Source organism: Sander lucioperca, chromosome 6 (genome assembly GCF_008315115.2).
Source record: "Sander lucioperca isolate FBNREF2018 chromosome 6, SLUC_FBN_1.2, whole genome shotgun sequence".
In the NCBI taxonomy this organism is placed as follows: domain Eukaryota; kingdom Metazoa; phylum Chordata; class Actinopteri; order Perciformes; family Percidae; genus Sander; species Sander lucioperca.
Window position 1 is genome coordinate 17,496,486 of NC_050178.1, and position 18,454 is coordinate 17,514,939.

Sequence of the window (18,454 nt, forward strand, 5' to 3'; positions counted from 1 at the left end):
TTTTGGTGCCACCCATTGGTGGGATCAAAAAAGACAACCTGGCACAGACCAATGAATGTAGTTCTAACACTCCTCAGTCTGACAGAGAGACTTGACAATGAGATGGTAATTGAGCCGATGGGGCGCTGTACACCAATATGGGCCTTGAATCTCTACTCACACAAGTATCATGTGAGGATATTGTGTAACCCTTGGACTTACCCTTAGTGATGGCCAAATGAAGCATCATGAAGCTTTGTGAACCATTTTCTTTATTTTCTGAGCCCACTAGATGGCATTTTTGGTTTAAAGACTCAAGGAATGGCAATTAATGTGCTTTCAACCCTTTGTTGAACAGATAGTGCCATCAACTTGGTTAAAAAAATTAAGAAAATGCTTCACAAAGCTTCATGAAGCTTAATTTGGCCATCATTACTTACCCTCCAACCAATTGTGAAACACTTTATGCAGAATCCACCCAAGTGACAGGTGTCCTAAACAACTGTATACCATTACAAGTTTGACAACTATCACACCCTTTCCATTTTTAGGACTCCACGGCACTGCCCTCCACAGTTTCTGCTGCATACTGACCTGCTAAAACCTCCATTCCTTGATTCATTAATATGTTTATTTTTACAATTCAGCTGGACCGTTGCATTGGATGATCTCTCTGCAAGAATCCAATCGCAGTCAGATTGAAGGTTTAATTGTCATTGCACAAACCAGTTAATTTGATTTAACAGTATAATTAATCCTCTTAGCTGATTGTTCAGTGGCAGCAGTCACTGACAATTTGTCAAATTGCTTTGTTACAGTAAAATTACATGATATGCTAAAATTGCTCAAAGCAATATCTTTGGTGAATTATCATAACCCGAACTCTATGATTGATTTCTAATCCAGGGTTTGTTGTTTCTGTCCATATGTATCTGTTGGAAGGACAGGTGGAAGTGATTACAGGGAGGGAGAAGTCCTTGATAACTGGAGTGTGACTGCGTTATAGGAAAAGTCAAAGTTGCTATTAGATCTTCAAACCCATTCATTAGTGCAACCATGACATGTCCATGTAACTGACAGGATTCATGCCTGACTTCACATCAGCTGTCTGGCTCACTCTGCCGGTGGAGCTTTTCTCCTTTTTCACAATATCAATTCTGTCCTTTCTCATTGCAAGAAGCTTTATTTGTGTCAATGGAATTCTTGCATCTTCAGTTGTTGAAGAGCCAGTATTTATTATGGATTGGCAATCAAGATAGGTTTGTTAGTTTGTTGTTCGGTCTGGATGGATTGCTATGGAATTTGATATAGACATGTATAACGGTTCCATGGAGGAAGAACCCCAATTACCAACACGGTGGCTCAGTGGTTAGCACTGCTGCCTCACAGCAAGTAGGCACTGCAGAGTTCGATCCCTATCCGGGCAGGGCCTTTCTGTGTGGAGTTTGCATGTTCTCTCTGTGTTTGCGTGGGTTTCCTCTGACAAAGACATGCATGCTAGGTCACTAGGACTACAGTTGAAAATTAGCCCGTTGTCTAACACTGGCGCATTTACAGAAATATTGAGTGCATTGTCCTAATAAATGAATAATTAAAAATATTTTCATCTTGTGCCAACAGTAGGGTAAAGCTTAAATTATTCAGTGAAATATCTAATAATATAACATGTACTAGATGGATTGGCCCAAAATGGTTCCCAGATAATGTGTAAAGACTTTGAGACTCCCCTGACTTCCCATTTAGCACTACCATGAGGTTGACATGTTGAGTTCAGAGAGAAATGTCTTGACAACTACTGGGTGGATTGCCATGGAATTTGGTACACCCATTAATGTTCCCAACTGGATCAAATATAATGTGATAATCTCTTATGACATACAGTTATTTCTGTTTCCATCAGTGAGTCACCTGTTGTCAAATGTTTCAAGTAATTTAAAGAGGAAAGTAAACTGAGTTGGTAAAATCCACCACCCCTTGATTGTATTGAGATACAAACACACTACACAAAGTCAAATAAGACAGCTCGAAGAGGACAGAACACCAAAGAGCAAAGGAATTTAAAGCCCAACAGAGATGTAAGATAGAACGAGGGAGAGGTCACCAGAGATAAAGAAAGAGGAGAGGGCATTGATGTTTAAACCACCTCCCCCTGGATCTAAGACAAATTGTGCTATGCTCTCGTCTCGGTGGCCCCAGTCCCTATCGCTCTCTGAGGAGGAAACCAGTGTCTCCCAAGCATTAAAGTGGAAAAACCAATGCCACTGCAAGAATTTAATGAGGAGGGCTCTGCACTGCTCTGCGCTCAGTGTGTGACACAACACTTCTTGGCATTTGGTGATTTCTTCTCGTTCTCTCTTCTTTATTCACTGCCTTTATTCCCGCTGCCTACACTGGAGGATTGCAGTGGATATCCAGGCTTGAAACCAGCCCTGGCCCACTCTGTCCTCAGTGTTAGGCTACAAAAATATCATGCTTCCCCCCCAGAACTGAGTGTTACACACATACTATCAGTATTACACACTTCATCAACTCTCTATGCACCAAGTCCACTGTACACAATGAGAAATATGAATATTTACTTATTATTGGGTTGGTATTGTGATGTAATTTAAATTAATAATACTCCCACCTTGGGGAATTTTAGGGCCGTTATCCATTTATTGTGATGTTTTTCTTTAGGACCAAACTTCCAGAAACATTGGAAGTTTGGTTTTATGTAATACAGAAAAAAATTGTACTTGTGCCATTTTTCCACCCAACCTTCCAGCTCACAAAAAATACATTTCATACTACTGATCATCTTCCATCTCACTGGGCTGACGCTCACGCATTGACTTTAAACAGATCACAGTGGAGTGGCTCGATGGCGCCGTGCACAACACAAGAAAAACTGAAAAGAAGGTTTATGTTTCCCTCTGTAAATATTTGATCAAGGTACAAACCTTGAGATTGGAGTGCAGCACTGACTTCTATTTGGGAGCTGCTTATGTGATATTGGGGCAGTAAAATTAATTTAAGGTGTGGGAGGCAGGACAGCTTTGTGGTTGGGGGGGTGGGGGGGGAGGGCTGTGTCAAAATGGGGGAAGGAATTGATGGATGAACATTCCCAACACTGGTGTGATTGAGTGGTAAAACAAGCCTCAGGAATTAATGCTTGGTGATAATCCACAGTAAGCACACTGAGGCCGTGGACTTGTGTCAGTCTCACAAGCGGTTTCAGGAAAGTGGCTGCATGTGTCTGACAATGCACAGAGCATTAACCGGTACAAGCCTACAGCTGTCCGTGGACACGGAGTGTGGAAAATGTGTCAGAGCCTCCCGGACAGGTGAACTGAGACTCCTTGCTTGTTTTTTCCTGCTTGTCGGTCAACGGTTAATGATCGGTTAACATTTAATTTCATTGTTCTATCTTTTGGAAGGCTGGCTGCCAAAAATCGCCACTTACTAGCTAATTAAGTAGCCTGAGTTAAACAGAAGTGACGTGGTGGCTGGCATCTGGTGTGTGTGCCAGTGTTTGTGTGTGTGCGTGTGTTGGCCCTCCCCACACGAAGCTCCGACATGCAGACAGCAGAGGAACAGAAGAAAGTAGCTGCACCTTCGCCAAAATGAAGACTAAAAAACAGAACTATTTTGGTACATTTACTCGCCATGTGGCAGATAGCCACATAGATATAGATAGATATAATTTATTAATTATATATTATTATTTAAATTTAATATTTAGTGTTTAATAAATAATTGTTAAATGTAGTACAGAGTCTGATGGCAAACCCCACCCTACCACCTTAACTAACAAATTTTCCACGGGAAACCCTGCATACCCTTAAACTGCTAGGTTTTGGTTATGAGAACATGTTACACAATCCAAGTTCCAAGTTTACCCAGGTTATCTAAACATCTTCAGTGGAAGTAAAACTAAGACAAATGTTGAAATTATTACCCAAACTGTTAGCTGTAAACATCAGGAAGATAATAGCAATTCATAGTTTTAACCCAACAGCTATTTAGTATTGCACTTTAAAGCAAGCAAACAGTAACTTTCACTGAAGAGCAGCTACTTTGACCACAAGTAAAAAGAATTCAATAATAATTGCTAACTTTATCTAACATTCGCCACCATAAGCAACTGGTCACACCAGACCAAGTAGCCCGTTGAGTGCACTAAATTGAGCAAAAGTGTGTTGTATTGCTTGTGAGTTCATAGTTGTACGTATATATACAGTATATATATATATATATATATATATATATATTATATATATATATATATATATATATATATATATATTAGTGCTGTCAGTTAAACGCATTATTAACGGCGTTAACGCAAACCCATTTTAACGGCGTCAATTTTATTAAATTAGTACAGTATACAAGAATGTTGATGAGATATTTTGGTTTGGGCGTGTTAGTTTAAACACAGATTAGTTCTTCTACTGGAGATCGCTTTTGGCTCAACACTCTCACTAAAAACCAAAACATAGCAATGTAAATGTAGCCTCAAACACAGCTTCTTCCCCACAGCTATCAGAACTCGAAATGGACAAAACAAGCACAAGTTGAATGTGTTTAAACCAATGTGCAATATTCTAACCAATGTGCAATTTCAGTTTTTAACTGCTTCATTTATCTATTTATTTATTTATTTATTATTGTGTGGAATGTATGAATGAATGTGTGGAGAGAATGAGTTTTTATTGTTTAACTAGCGGCACCTTACAGGAGTAGCACTCTGAATTTACTTTTTAATGATATGACAATAAATGGCATTCTATCTATCTATCTATCTAGCTATCTATCTATCTATCTATCTATCTATCTATCTATCTATCTATCTATCTATCTATCTAAAAGCATCAGATCTCTAAACATCACTCCTCCAGTTCGTAACACTGGCTTTGTGTTAAAAAAAAAGTCTCCAAACTGAGACCTGGTCCATGTCACTGGAGCAGGTTTCTTGACAAAGTAAATGTCATACTCCTCATAAAAGGTAAACCAGTCTTGAGGATTAACATTTGTGTCCTCCTATATTTGTTTAAAACTTGTGTGAACATCTGGTTGCTGTGCTGGTGGTGCTGTTTTACTGAAGCCAGATCTCAGCAATTAACCCGCTGACTAAAAAGACGATTATCACTGATGGGAAGCATGGCCAAAACTAAGAAAATCAGATGCAGGCTGTAAATTCCCAGATGAGTTTGGTTTCCTCTGTCATTATTTATCTTCATAAAATGATCATATTATATTTATTTCCTCATTAACAGCCAACGAGGAGGTTTTAAAAGATGTCCGTATGTGTCTTCAACACTTTGCATCTTGATGCCGACTTTGAGATTCATCCTGAATCCTAATTCCCATTTCTTAATTCATTACTTAATGACTTATGACTTTTACTGCAAATGCTACTTTATGTGCACTAAACAAATGTAAAATAAGTGTGTGTGTGTGTGTGTGTGTGTGTGCGTGTGTGTGTGTGTGTGTGTGTGTGTGTGTGTGTGTGTGTGTGTGTGTGTTTGTGTGCGTGCATAAATCTTTCCATTTTGGTGAAAAATGGGATTTAAGTTCATGGCCATTAGTTTGGGCTGTGTTCAGAATAATAATCCATGGTTACAGCAGCATGTAATGTAACCAGAGAGCAGAGAAACCCAGGGTGATGGAAACAAGAACCAAATACAAGTAGAAAGAAAGAAAGAAAGAAAGAAAGACTGGGAAATGACAGGGGAGACGAAAAGAAAGACAAGAGGAGAAAGAAATTTAAGAAGAGATGATGAAGAAAGAAACAAGGGCAAAACGACACAAAAGTACAAATGATGGGAAAAGTTGAAATAACGAAGTGAAGGATAAACGGGACACAGGGAACAGAAAGGAGGCCAGTAAGAGGAGATGAAAAAGAGCGAAAGAAGAAAAGAAGGAAGGGAAGACAATAGGAAAAAAAAATGGTAGAACGAACAAAGGGTCAGAAGAGCAGAAAGAGTGATACAAAGACAGAATGAAGAAATGCAAAAGAAAACGTGGGAGGAAGGGGAGAAAATGGGATGAAACATAAAAAAAGCAGATGAAAAGGACAGAAGGAGGGATGACAAAATGAAATAAAAGAACGTAAGGTGATTTGGAAAGAGTATAAGAGAAACAATGTGAACAGGGGGAAAAAGGAACTAAAAAACAGCAGGAAAAGGGAAGAAAGAAGAGAGTTAAGAGGGCAAGAAGAAATAAGAGGAACGGAGTGAAAAGCTGTCTAAACGGTTCCGTAAAACATGAGGACTGTCGTCTGACTGACACAACATCACCTAGTGAGATGGTGACATTTCTTTCACCGTTCTCAGGGAGAAAGCAGCCGCTTCCATTCCTCTTTCAGCGCAGGTGACTGATGGGAGTCGAGTGAAGTGCATTTCGACATTCAGAATGAGAAAACGTTCTGGCAAAATGGCAGGAATCTACACCTTTCACCGGTGCATCGGAGAGCTGTCACAGCTCCGGAGTGAATGTCCACCTATCGAGCCTGACAAAAGAACACAAAGTGTCTGAAAGTCCTGACATGTGCCAAGGTGGCGCTGGAGGGAAGGGGGGGCGAAGGCCCATGGCCAAAAGAAACACCACCTGGCATCCGTCAGCCGCCTCTCTGTCAGCAATATCCCATCACGCGGCATCTTAATGGCTTCCCAAATCGACTGCCGGTGTCACAAGTTTCAATCTAAAGGAAGGGGGGGCAGGGTACAGTGGAATTCTAACTTTCTTTGGCTTTTGCCCTGTCCATTTGTTTTCCCGTCTCGGTTCTTTCTCTTTTCACCTCGCGCTGTTTGTTTGCTGTCGCCGTGGGTTACGCTCGTCAGCCTCCATGGCGTTGGACAGCCTGTCAGTCTAAGCTCCTTTTAACACACTGCAGCCCTGCACAGTGACACAGAAGCTCTCCCCTGGCATCCCGCTTAGCAAAAATGAAAAAAATAAATAAAAAGGGGGCTCGGCTGCGTACACCTCTCGGCTCTCATCAGCGTCTCGTGCTGTCTCTGTGTCTTTCTCCTTTCTCTTTGTTTTCCCCCCTCTGTCTGTGTTGTGTTTCTGCCTGCACGCTATACCATCGCCTTCCAGGGTGTGTTGCAGCGTTTTATTGGTTAACCGAGACAAAATGGAGACAAAACAAGTGTACAAGCTTTTTTTTTTTTTGCCAGAAGTACGTTCAACTAATCTTTAACTCTGCTCTGTTGTTGGCCGTAGGGCTGGGTAACTCCTAAATTCATTCCAAACCTGTACTGTTCAGTCCTTCCAGACAAATCTAGAAAAGAGCTTTTTTGTTATTGTTGCGGGCAAAAATCCTTGATTATGCAGCACATTTTCTTAAAAAATGCGATGGAATATGCGGGATATTTATGCAATTTTATGCAATGAAAAATGCAAATGAAAAAGCAAAAACTGCGGTTTCATCATGGCTTCATCGCGGGGTTTGCAGCTTTTCGATGATGTTCATGTCACATAATTACGTCACTTCATAACGTTCCCATGGCAACAGGGGAAAATGGCTGCTCTTGTGTGAAGTAAACGCAACATTTTTCAACTTTCTGCTAAAATATACTGTATGGGACTTTTTTTGCAATGAAAATGCGGGGATTATGAAATCATGCAAGCCTCGCATATTTTGCGCGAAAATCGACAATTTATGCGACGAAAGTGCGGCGTATTTGAAAAAATGCAGCCCCCGCATAGATATGCGGACTTTGGCTGATTATGCATTGAATTATGCGATCGCATAATCGCGTTTTTCTGGAGGGACTGACTGTTTTTGATACCTTACTTTGACAAATTCAAACAAAATGTTGTTAAAGAGAACTTATCCATGCAGAGTATTTATGACCAGGCTTCTTTGAGACAAGCCAACAGAATTGTTAGTGACACATCTCATGTTCTGCACACAGATTATGAGAATATGAGGTTTAGAGTGCCTCGCTGCAGACTCAACCGATTCAAAAACTCATTTATTCCTGTGTCTATTAAACTTCTAAATAGCTGCAGATAAAAGCCAGAATAGGCCCGGGTTGATGATGGGGATTTGATGTTATTGATGCACTTGTGATCACTGCGCTGATATTTATTTGTTTGTATTACTTATTTTTAGAGTAACGTTTAACTATATGCACTGCGTGACACCATGTTGTGTTTTGCACACCATCAGGGTCATATTATGGTTTGTTGTATGGTATTGTATGATATTGTACACGTTGATTGTGTTTTGTTTTTTTTATGGCTGCAGCATGGGTTAAGGGCCCAAGACAAATTTCCCACCTTGTGGGACAATAAAGTTAATAAAGTTAATCTTGATCTTGATCTTAAAACACATTTATAAAAACAACTTTTGAACGTATACATATTCCACCAAAACAACTTCCTTCCCGGGGTTATTTTGCAGCAGCACCGTGGCTCCGTACGGCATTTAACGCCGCCCAAGACTATTGTGATTGGTTTAAAGAAATACCAATAAACCAGAGCACGTTTTTCTCCTATCCCAGGATGCTGTGTGGACTAGCCAGACCCTCCTCCACAGAACTGTGGAGGTAGGTCTGGCAATGCGAGACTAAGTTTAGACACCAAAATGACTAGTTAAGTTTAAAAAAAAAGATTGTGGTTTAGGTTTAGGGTTAGGGTCCCCGTAAGTAGAACTCCCGGGACACAAACACCTGGTTCCTGTGTGAAAGTCTTGGTTTTTTCCCCTTATCTTCTCCCGGGACACAAACTCAGCTCCCTGGTTTGAAAGTTCTGTGTTTTAGGAATGGTTCATGAGAACAGCTTTCAGCCTCTTTAAGCTATTTATTTTAGTTTTCCAGCATGGAAACTTCACTCTCAAGCTCCAGCAGCAGCAGACAGCTGTTCTCTGGGAGAAAGCCCCGCTAAAGCCACTGACACTACATGCCTGGCACCAAACAGCAGACAGACAAAGTTAGTGACTACTGGAGATGGTGAACATAGTGGAGAATTTTGCAGCTAAAGAGCTGTAAGTTGTAAGTTGGTGGAGACCAAACCAGAGCTAAAAGGAGAGTGAATATTTGACTTACATTCTTCTGGTGGCCACAAACACGACTCCAAATCATTGCTTTTGTTGCTCTGTGTCTGCTGGATGTGTAAAAACGTGTTTGTCATAATGAGGCATGTGTCATTTGTTGTGGTATAAGTGGCCAAAAACTCCAAGAAAATCCAAGTTTATCAACTGTTGTTTAAATACAAGCGATTGTACAAAAACTTTGCCTCACTCAAACATCCGAAACTGCCAGACTTTTAATTTGAATTAACAACTTTGTGATCAGATGAGTAAAACAAGATTACAAATGTACCAAGGCATTTAATGCCAGTGTTTGTTAATTGTCGTTTTTATTTTTTTTTTTTATGTACTAAGTGCTATAAACACATTTTGGCATGTGCCAAAAAAGTATTGGCGTTTGATACCCAGCCCTTGTTACTAGCTGAGAGAAATGGCAGAGTCGTTGCTGGGTACAAATCCGTCCCACAAGCCGAGCAGTGTGTTCTGCTGCTGTTTTTCTTTAAAGACAATCTAGCTGGAGTTATGGTGGAAATAGACTACTTCAAAGTATGTTTGATGCCGGATGTAGGCTTTTTTTTCCGGCATTAGTCAGACGTATGAATGAAATGCCTGCTTCAGAAGCATGATGGTTTATCACGGCAGAGGGAAGCGGAACATAGGGCAGCCAACACGAAACCCTGCCGGAAGCAAACAAGACTTAGCAAAGCAGAATAAGCAGAGTGAGAAAAGTGGAGAGAGATGGGAGGAGGAGGGGGGGGGGGGGTATGCTGTTGGAGAGCAGCTCTCACAGGCTGGACTGAGCTAGAAATCAGGAGGCACCTTCCAGAAAATGATAGGGGGAACACCCCATCCTCTTCTCCAAATAATCCAGCAGTGGACTTGATGAAAACAATGAAGTGAAACAAGAAAAAAGTGAACGCCTGCTGCTGTTGGTTGACGAGTGCATATTATATTCAGCAGCCCGTTAAGTGTGAGAGAAGTGGGGCCCAGCAAGAGAAGGCCAGACAGCTCCAGCTTTCCCCACTATTCTCCTTTTTCCAGGCTGCATTGTGGGGCCACTGGCATATTAATACAAAAAGAAAAAGGAAATCTGATGAGAAACAGATTAAAAACCTAACAGGCACGCTCGGCTGAGCAGAAACGCTGATGGAAAAAAACAAAATAAAAGACGATTGCTCCACGCTCGGCTCCCGCTCGTGGTGTTCTCGAGATATCATTAGCGCCTCTGCACTTAATATCATCATTACTATTGTTATCATTATCGGACCTATTTATCTTTACTTTCCCCTTTTTGTGCAACAAAACAGCATCATTTCCCCGCTTAAAAATCAATAGCACAATAGAAGGGATGTTTTCTTTTTTTCTCCATTCATCTGGTTCCCCCTCCCTCTCTCTCTCTCTCTCTCTCTCTCTCTCTCTCTCTCTCTCTCTCTCTCTCTGTCTTTCTCAGGCAGCTAGCTCCTAATGACAAGGCGACAGCTACCAAAGCAGCATCCTACATGGATAACTGCCTGACGCCACCCCCGCTGCATCTTACACACACACACACACACACACACACACACACACACACACACACACACACACCAAAACATGACACCGTATCTTTTAATCAATCTATTAAGGAAAGCTGGGATGGTGTTGACAAGCCCCTCGCTGACTGATACAGTGACCCGTGAGCCAGCGTGCGAGCGTTTTCCCGGCCACAGCGGAGGCCAGATAATAGCTCGGTGAGCACTGAGATGATGAGGATGATAACGTTGGCAACCGAGGGCCACCAAGCATATCCAATCCCCTTCCCCTAAATGTCAACCTTCTCCCCCCATATCGCTGCGACAAAAAAAGGCTCTGGGTCTGTGACACGGAGGCCTGCTTAGAATGGTTAACAAACCCGCTTGCCTCATTTGTTCCTGGATTCAAAAGAAGCGGAACAGGTGCATGTGTGTGCATGCGCATACACGCTCTAACAGCAGAGATAAAGGAGGGTTGAATGAAAAAAAGGATATGGGAGGAAAGAGACAGAGATGGATGGAAGGAGGGTTTGTGTGTTTGTGTGGGTGAAAAGATGTGCCAGCTCAGGCGCTTGTTGTGAGATTACAATGACTGTTCTGTTTTTCCTCCCGGCCACGAGCGACAGGGCCTATTCATTTTTTTTTTCAGCAGAGGAGAGCGACAGATTGAAGGCCAGACATCTCTTTCTTCCCCCCCCCTCCCCCGTCTCATCCCTGTCTTCTTCCTTTTTCTTCCTTCCTTTCTCCCTAGCTCTCCCTTGTGTGTTTGGTTAACCCAGGGCTGAAGTGCAGCGCGGTGACAGGGGCGTGATGCCTCGACGCTGACACCGCACGCCTAAGATGGGAAAAGGAAAAGTGATGCTCTGTGTCAGCTAGCGGACGCCCTGCGGTGATGTTCAGTGCTTTCCATCCCTCCAAAAGAAAGAAAGAAAAAAAAAGAAAACAGATGTTTGCGTGGCTGCAAACCGGCCATTATGTGGGCGACCGGGGGGCGTGTTGGCAGCGGGCAGGTCACTCGGGTAGACACGACAGCGCTGCATCTTCCTGTATTTCTAACAGCACTTGATCATGGCGGGTGTCGCTCTGCAGCGAGATATGACATTATTACGGGGGGGGGTGCTCCAGAGTAAATAATGGGGGGGGTGCTCCAGAGTAAATAATGCACTCCACTTTTGGAAAGGTCAGAGGATGAAGTGCCCAAGGATGTAACTTTGGGTCCCCACCTGGGACACAGACACAGACACACACGCTATTAATTTTTCTGCAACAATTTGTGCCTTTTCTGCACGCAAATGTCTTTATTCATGTAAATATTATTATTAATGATTAATCTGCTGTATTGTTCAAAACATTGATCAGATTCGAAACCTTACATGTGTTTGGGGGATGTGTTTTTTTTTTAGGAATGATGTTCATCTTAACAACAAATATTTGCTTGCCACAGCATTTAAACTCTTCACTTCATTACCCTGGACAGTTTTGAATATTGGGGGGAGTTGTAAACATCCCCCCCGTCCCCCCCCGTCCCCCCCCGTAAATTACACCCATGCTTTCCCAACACCGCAGGTTGGAGGTGATGCTTTTTGCAATATACAAAGCTTATTGAATTGAATTTGAGCGGAGGCCATAATTGCGGATGTCAGAGCCTCCCCGCAGAGGAAATCACAGGCTGCGGATTCTGATGAAGATGAGCTGTTTTGCTTTATGATATAACACATCTTATAATCAGCAGGAAAATACAAAAGCTACATAGACAGGAAGTGAGAAAAAACATCACTGGCATCTTTCTCACATGGCTGCTGTTTGCATTTCCTTGAGCCATTTCCTTGAGCCTTCCCCCCACCCCAACGCGTATAGATGTACTGCATGTAAATCTTAAAGTGAGAACCTTTACCAAATTTCACTCAGGTTGGTCAAATTCACAAATCAGACAAAGCTCAAAAGATTCCATTTTTTCCCTTCCACAGGAGCAGGATACAACATACATGGAGCAAATGTGACACGTGGTTTACTTGAACACTACTGAACCAGAGCCTCATTATCATCTGAGAGAGATCTGAATCTGATCATAACCACCTACGTCTTCATCTCAAGACATTCAGTGAAGCAGCGCTGAGAGAAACACACCACGCACCGCCATTTCAATGATCTCCATCTTGTGAAAAATCAAAGTCTTGCTTTTCATTTTTTCAATTCTCAGTCTTATTTTTCAGTTTCGCTTTTTTCTCAATCCTAGTGTGATCATCTGCTAGTTTTTTTTTCTGTCACAGTGCAGACACTCATTTCCTGAGCTGCTTTGTATTGGACACAGGTTCAAACAGGTGCAGGTAGTTTTGAGACTCAATAAGACTACAAAATGATTCAACATAGAAAAATAGATGTATTTGGATGTATTGACACATTCATCACAGAAAGGCCGTCTTTCAACAGTACACAACATCTTCATACAAAGACGGAATCTTTCATTATCTTCCCTGGACTATAAAATAGGTCCAGTAAACCAGAAATGCTGAAAATTAATCCTTTGTATGCCGCTTTTTTTTCTCCCTTTTTCTTTTTCCTTTTTTCTTTTGTAGCTGATTATAAATCATCAGCCACCAAAGCGATTAACATTTGCAAGTGGCCCACGGGTGACGTGTTTTTTTCTTCTTCTTTTTTTCTTTACAGAAAGCCTTTCTTTCCTTTCCCTGTGCTTTCCCAAAGCCAATCTCCTGGATAAGAGCCTTATTAATAGAAGAGATGAGCGGGCTGGAAGGTAAGCAGAGCAGCGCTGAGAGCCCGGGCGGATGATGACACCCAGCAGGAGAGAAGCACACTCGCCTCTGTTTCTACATCATCTGCCAGCCGGTGGCATCAAGCAGCTACCTCGGGCTCACTCCCAGCCGGTATCATGATGCCGATGAGGTGGGTGGGGGCAGAGAAAGAGGAGGTCTAGAGAGATTATCAATGTTCCACGTCCTGAGCCGTAGATTTGCTCTTTGGTGACAGTGCCCACTTCTTCTCCAGAAATCTGTCACGTCACTAACCCAGGGGTCTTCTACGTTTTTTTTAAGCCGAGGACCCCTTAACTGAAAGAGAGACGAAGGCGGGACCATCTACTACATCGCAGAAAATGTATTAAATTGAGTTGCATATTTAAATAAGCCTACAATAACGTGTAGGGTGGCCTAAAGGATTTTATAAATCATGTTTTAATGTTAAACATACATGTGGCGCAGTGAATCCTTAAGATGAACTGTATCTGTGGATGGCTACCTTAGTGACCTATAGGCCAGTAAGCCTATCATCAGTGTATTTTTTTTCCACAAAGACGCTGATTTATATTTACTTATAATATGTTGGATTCATGTTAAGAGATTCAAATTTTCTTGGAAACTTTCATAAAATGAACAATAATTTGGTGCCCCCCCCACCCCCACCCCTCCCCCTGCAGTAGATCTCTCCTCTAAAGCGTCCCAAACTGGAAGCTGAATTTCCATCCGTCTGTCCTTTTTTACTATATTCCTATTTCATATATTTACATAGCTTATATTTCATTGAAGTATATTTTACCCAACCCACTTTTTTTTCTTTTTTTTTTATTAGATTTTTGCATTCATTAGATATCTATGAAAAGACGAAGTGGCATGCGGCTGATTTTGTCATTGTGCATTAGGATTATTGTGCTGTGAAAGAAGCCCCAGCTACCCTTTCCCATTTCCTCTCATAGCAGGCAGTTATTTTTATTTTTTTTTTGACTTACTTGTGTTGTTTTTTTTAAATCTGCAAAATGAATATTTTACCTGTTGTTGTTTTGTGTCTGTTCCATGTGTTGCGTTTCCTTTCAATAAACACGCTGACAACCAGACGGCTTTACTCGCTAATGAGCCTCTCTTTTTAAATGAGTAACTGCTGCATCTTTACTGAAAAAAAAAATGTATTACTCCATTTGGTTTCACTCATCCGGGGTATTTGGTCTGGGAAAAACATTCATTTCCAGGCAGAAAAAACAACTCGTGTTTTCATGAACCGCCGCAAATAAATGAATTCTCAACCTGTGGGACAGACTATTATTCTTCCCATCCATCTATCTCTGCCTCCGCCCGTCCGTCAGGACCGTCCGTCTCTCACAGCAGCTCGCTCGCTTCCTCCTCGGCTCACTCCACTTCATTTCTGTCCAGGTTTGTGATCAGATGGAATTAAAATGTGAAAAAAGAGGGGATAAAGGGGCACAACAGAAAAAAAAAAACCTAAATGTCTAACAAGAAATTGAAGCCAATTTATCCACCCTAATTGTATATAAATACTGGGATGGATTTGTGTTTATTAGACAACAGGGCAGTGTCATCTTTTTCTACTCTCTCTCAGTCTGTGTGTGTGTGTGTGTGTGTGTGTGTGTGTGCGTGTGTGTGTGTGTGTGTGTGTGTGTGCGTGCGCCTGCGTGCGTGCATGTGTGTGTCTTTAGAGTCATAAGACATGTATGAGCTAATCTGGTCGAGCTGAAAAGTAGGCTAATACAGTCCGACTAGCCGGGTCTGTGATGACGTGTCATATCTATAGACAGCTGCGGTTAACGGCTCCAACACCAGCTCGGTGAATTTCAACATCACAGTTGGCTCCTCTGACTTGGGGGGGGGCAGTTGGGGGCCCATAAAGGTCCACAATGAACTTCTCCGATTTCTTTAAAGAAAGAATAAGTGAGGCGTGTTTGGCTCACACCGCCGTGCAGAGCTGGGTATTATACATTATATATGGATATCAAACTCAGGACATGACACCACACTCCGACTGGGTCAGGGCTTTTCTGTCATCCTAATGCAAAGGGCTCCATTGGAAATGAGTCATTCTGTCGTTTCACAGGCTGGATTACATCCCTGTGTGCTCAAGCTGAGTGGAACAAACCTCTCTATCACAAATATGCACACTGCAGATGCATCATTCTCTTTTGTTTGATTTTAACGGTGCGTAAATATCTACTGAAAGCAACATCAGCGCCGTGATATAGATATGGTGGTATTTGCTTAGAAATATTGGGGTATTACCTTTTTATTTCCCATATGCCTCTATTACTGTAAATACAATCTAATTTTACAAATATGAATTCATATCAGATGACAAAGATGCTCACAGAGGGAGTAAAAATATGATCACATACGCACATAATATGGATCTATTGTGAGGTTGGGGGAGAGATATGTTTAACTCCAGATTTGAACATTTCCAGCTCCTGTAGGGCTGGAGAGGCTGTGAAGGTGTCTGAGACATGTCTCGCATCGTCAACAGCTGGACAGATGTGGCGTGTGCATGGACACTCTGGTCAAGGTCAAATGAGATTTTTTGGGGGGGATTTATTTTCCAGTTTCATGCAGCTGATTTCTCCTCCAGACTGTCTGAGAGTAAACGCAACAGAAAAAGAAAAGGTGTTGTTCCTCTTCAGGTTTTTTTGGGCCCCAAAAACATGAATGGGCTCCAAAAGTGGGGGGGGGGCCGGGGACTCTTTGGATTCAGCTGCGGTGGAAGCAGACACTTCCCTTTTGCCAAATAAATGTGGGGAAATAGTTCAATTCTAGTAGGCGATATAACAGCTGGAGATTAGCTAAATCAGAGAAAGTAAGCATTTACTACCGGACTGTTTGTTTCTCACCCTTCAAACCACAAAGAAAGTGTCACACATGGTGGTATGATAACAGAATCACATCTGATTGTTGGTGGAACTCCTCTGAAGGCTCTACATCACCATCCTTAACACAGACACAGGTCTGCCCCCCCCCCCCGGCACACATTTAAGCCTCAGCTGCACATTTCGGGTTCGTGTGCCTGAGTGTGTGAAGCGGCTTCAGTAGCCCTGCTGTCTTTGCTCCACGCGCTGAGATAACGCGCCGCCGGCTGACAAGGCGTCACATCTTCCTCCTTTTTATCCCGGACCCAACTCCCAGCCTACCCTTGCCTTACAGCTCCTTTGATGCTATCCCAACAAATTGTGCCCCCCCCCAGGTTGATTGCTATTTAAAGGGTTAAAAAAAAGGAGAGAAATAAGGTGGAATTGGAGAGTCAAAGAGGGAGAAATGAGTTCCATCAGAGGGGAGAAAGCAGGGGGAATATGAGCTCCTGTGATAGAGTTGTGCGTTTTAATGGATACGAGGAGGTTGAAACAGGTCACTCAGCTGCATACTAATCCTTTTTTTCACTAACTGCCTGTTTTGCGTCTCCTGACAGTTTTCTAGAGGATGAGCCCGGTGCCGGGGATGCGCGTCAAGCCCCAAAAAATAAGGCACGGGCTATTCCCAGCCAGTGACCCGCTACTGAATATTCCACAATGATAACCACATTCCTAGACATACCATTCCGTAAGACACGAGCAGCAGGGGGAAATAAAAGCCCCGTGTTTGACTTGGAGGTGTCTGAAACTTACCGGGATGACAGTCGGCCCAGAGGAGCACGAAGGCAGGCAAAACCAGAGAGAAAATCCAGCAGCAGCAGAAACAGCACGATTGCAGTAGCCTCCACATGGCAGTGATATGCACGTCGACATGCAAACAAAACGCAGCAACAACTGTTGAGTTTCTCCTCCGTTTTATATTTGTTGCGGGCAAATCAGCGACGCCTTGGCTGCGTAAAAAGCAGCGCCGGAGACGCAGCGCAGACGGAGCCTGGGCACGCTGGAGAGGTGGAGGTGGAGGGCGGTGGATTATTTTAATTTTTTTTAGAGGTCCAGTAAAGAGTCTTTCCGTCCCAAAATCCCCCCGAGAACCCCGGATATGATCATAACACTGGGATCCTGAATGGTGATGGTGATGGAGGAGCGTGTGTGTGTGTGTATATATGCAGCAGAGGGGGAGACTAGCAGCGGTGGTCCACACAGCGCGGCTTCGCTCCGGCGGCTGCGGCGGTGGAGGCAGCGCTCGGCGGGCACACACAGAGGGGAGAGTCGGTATCGGTGGTGGTGGTGGTGGTGGTGGTGGAGAAGCGCTGGAAGCTTTCCATTCCTCCGTCCATCCAGGAAATAGCGTGTGAGCCCAAGTCTGGCAGAGACTTTAAAACAGTCTTCAGAAGGGGGGGGGGGGAGAGAGAGAGAGCGAGAGAGAGAGAGAGAGAGAGAGAGAGAGAGAGAGAGAGAGAGAGAGAGAGGATGGAGAAAGAGAGGATGGAGAGAGAGAGAGAGAGAGAGAGAGAGAGAGAGAGAGAGAGAGAGAGAGAGAGAGATGGGTCATTCCTCTGGATCCTAGCGCCGGCTATGGAACGCACAGTCGCTCAGTATAATAGCACGCACATGTCCCATAATAATAGGTAATAATAGATATGAGCTCTCCAGGGGATCCTCGATCGTTTTTGTTCATATTAATGGTTCCAAAATAGATCCACATTAGACAAAGCCTATACCCCCCCCCCCCCCCACCCCCCTCCTCTCCCTCCTACTAGTCACCACTCCAGAAGGTTTTGTCTTAGAAGGAGCCCAGTCTGTGTTTAGTGGTGATGTATTAGGCCTATTTGAATCTACCAAATGCATCAATTCATGCTTTGCAAGGTGCAGTATTCTCCACTTAACTTCACCTGAACAATGCTGTGATGATGCTTTTTCTGTCGCTGTGAAGGCAAGCGAAGATAAAAGAAAAAGTATTCAGATCCTGTACTTCAGTAAAAGTACTAATACCACACTGTAACAAATACGCTGTAACAAGTAAAAGTCCTTCATTGAAAATGTTACTTAAGTGTAAGTATGTAAGTATCGTCAGGAAAATGTACTTAAAGTATTAAAAGTAAAAGTAATCGATGCAGGATATTCCTCCCATTTTAGAAAGTGTAAAGGATCCAAACAGTTGTGTGTTTAATGGTCTAATCATTTCAGCTGGACTTGTAGGCTGTTATATTGTTGGCTAGATTAATTTATAATAATACATCAGATTTTATAAACTACATGTGTTTTGTGTGCAGAAATCTTAATGTGTAAAGTAACTAGTAACTA

General features: G+C 42.7%; 1 protein-coding gene across 2 annotated transcripts in view; it reads right to left on the minus strand.

Moving 5' to 3' along the window:
• Nucleotides 1–17,532, minus strand: part of ptprga (protein tyrosine phosphatase receptor type Ga) — a 511,734-nt gene extending 494,202 nt beyond the window's left edge. For both annotated transcript variants that reach the window (XM_036001852.1, XM_036001851.1), the window contains exon 1: nucleotides 16,904–17,532. In XM_036001852.1, the coding sequence (XP_035857745.1) occupies nucleotides 16,904–17,000 (97 nt within the window). In that variant the 5' untranslated portion in view covers nucleotides 17,001–17,532. The remainder of the gene's footprint in view (nucleotides 1–16,903) is intronic.
• Nucleotides 17,533–18,454: the final 922 nt, after the last annotated feature.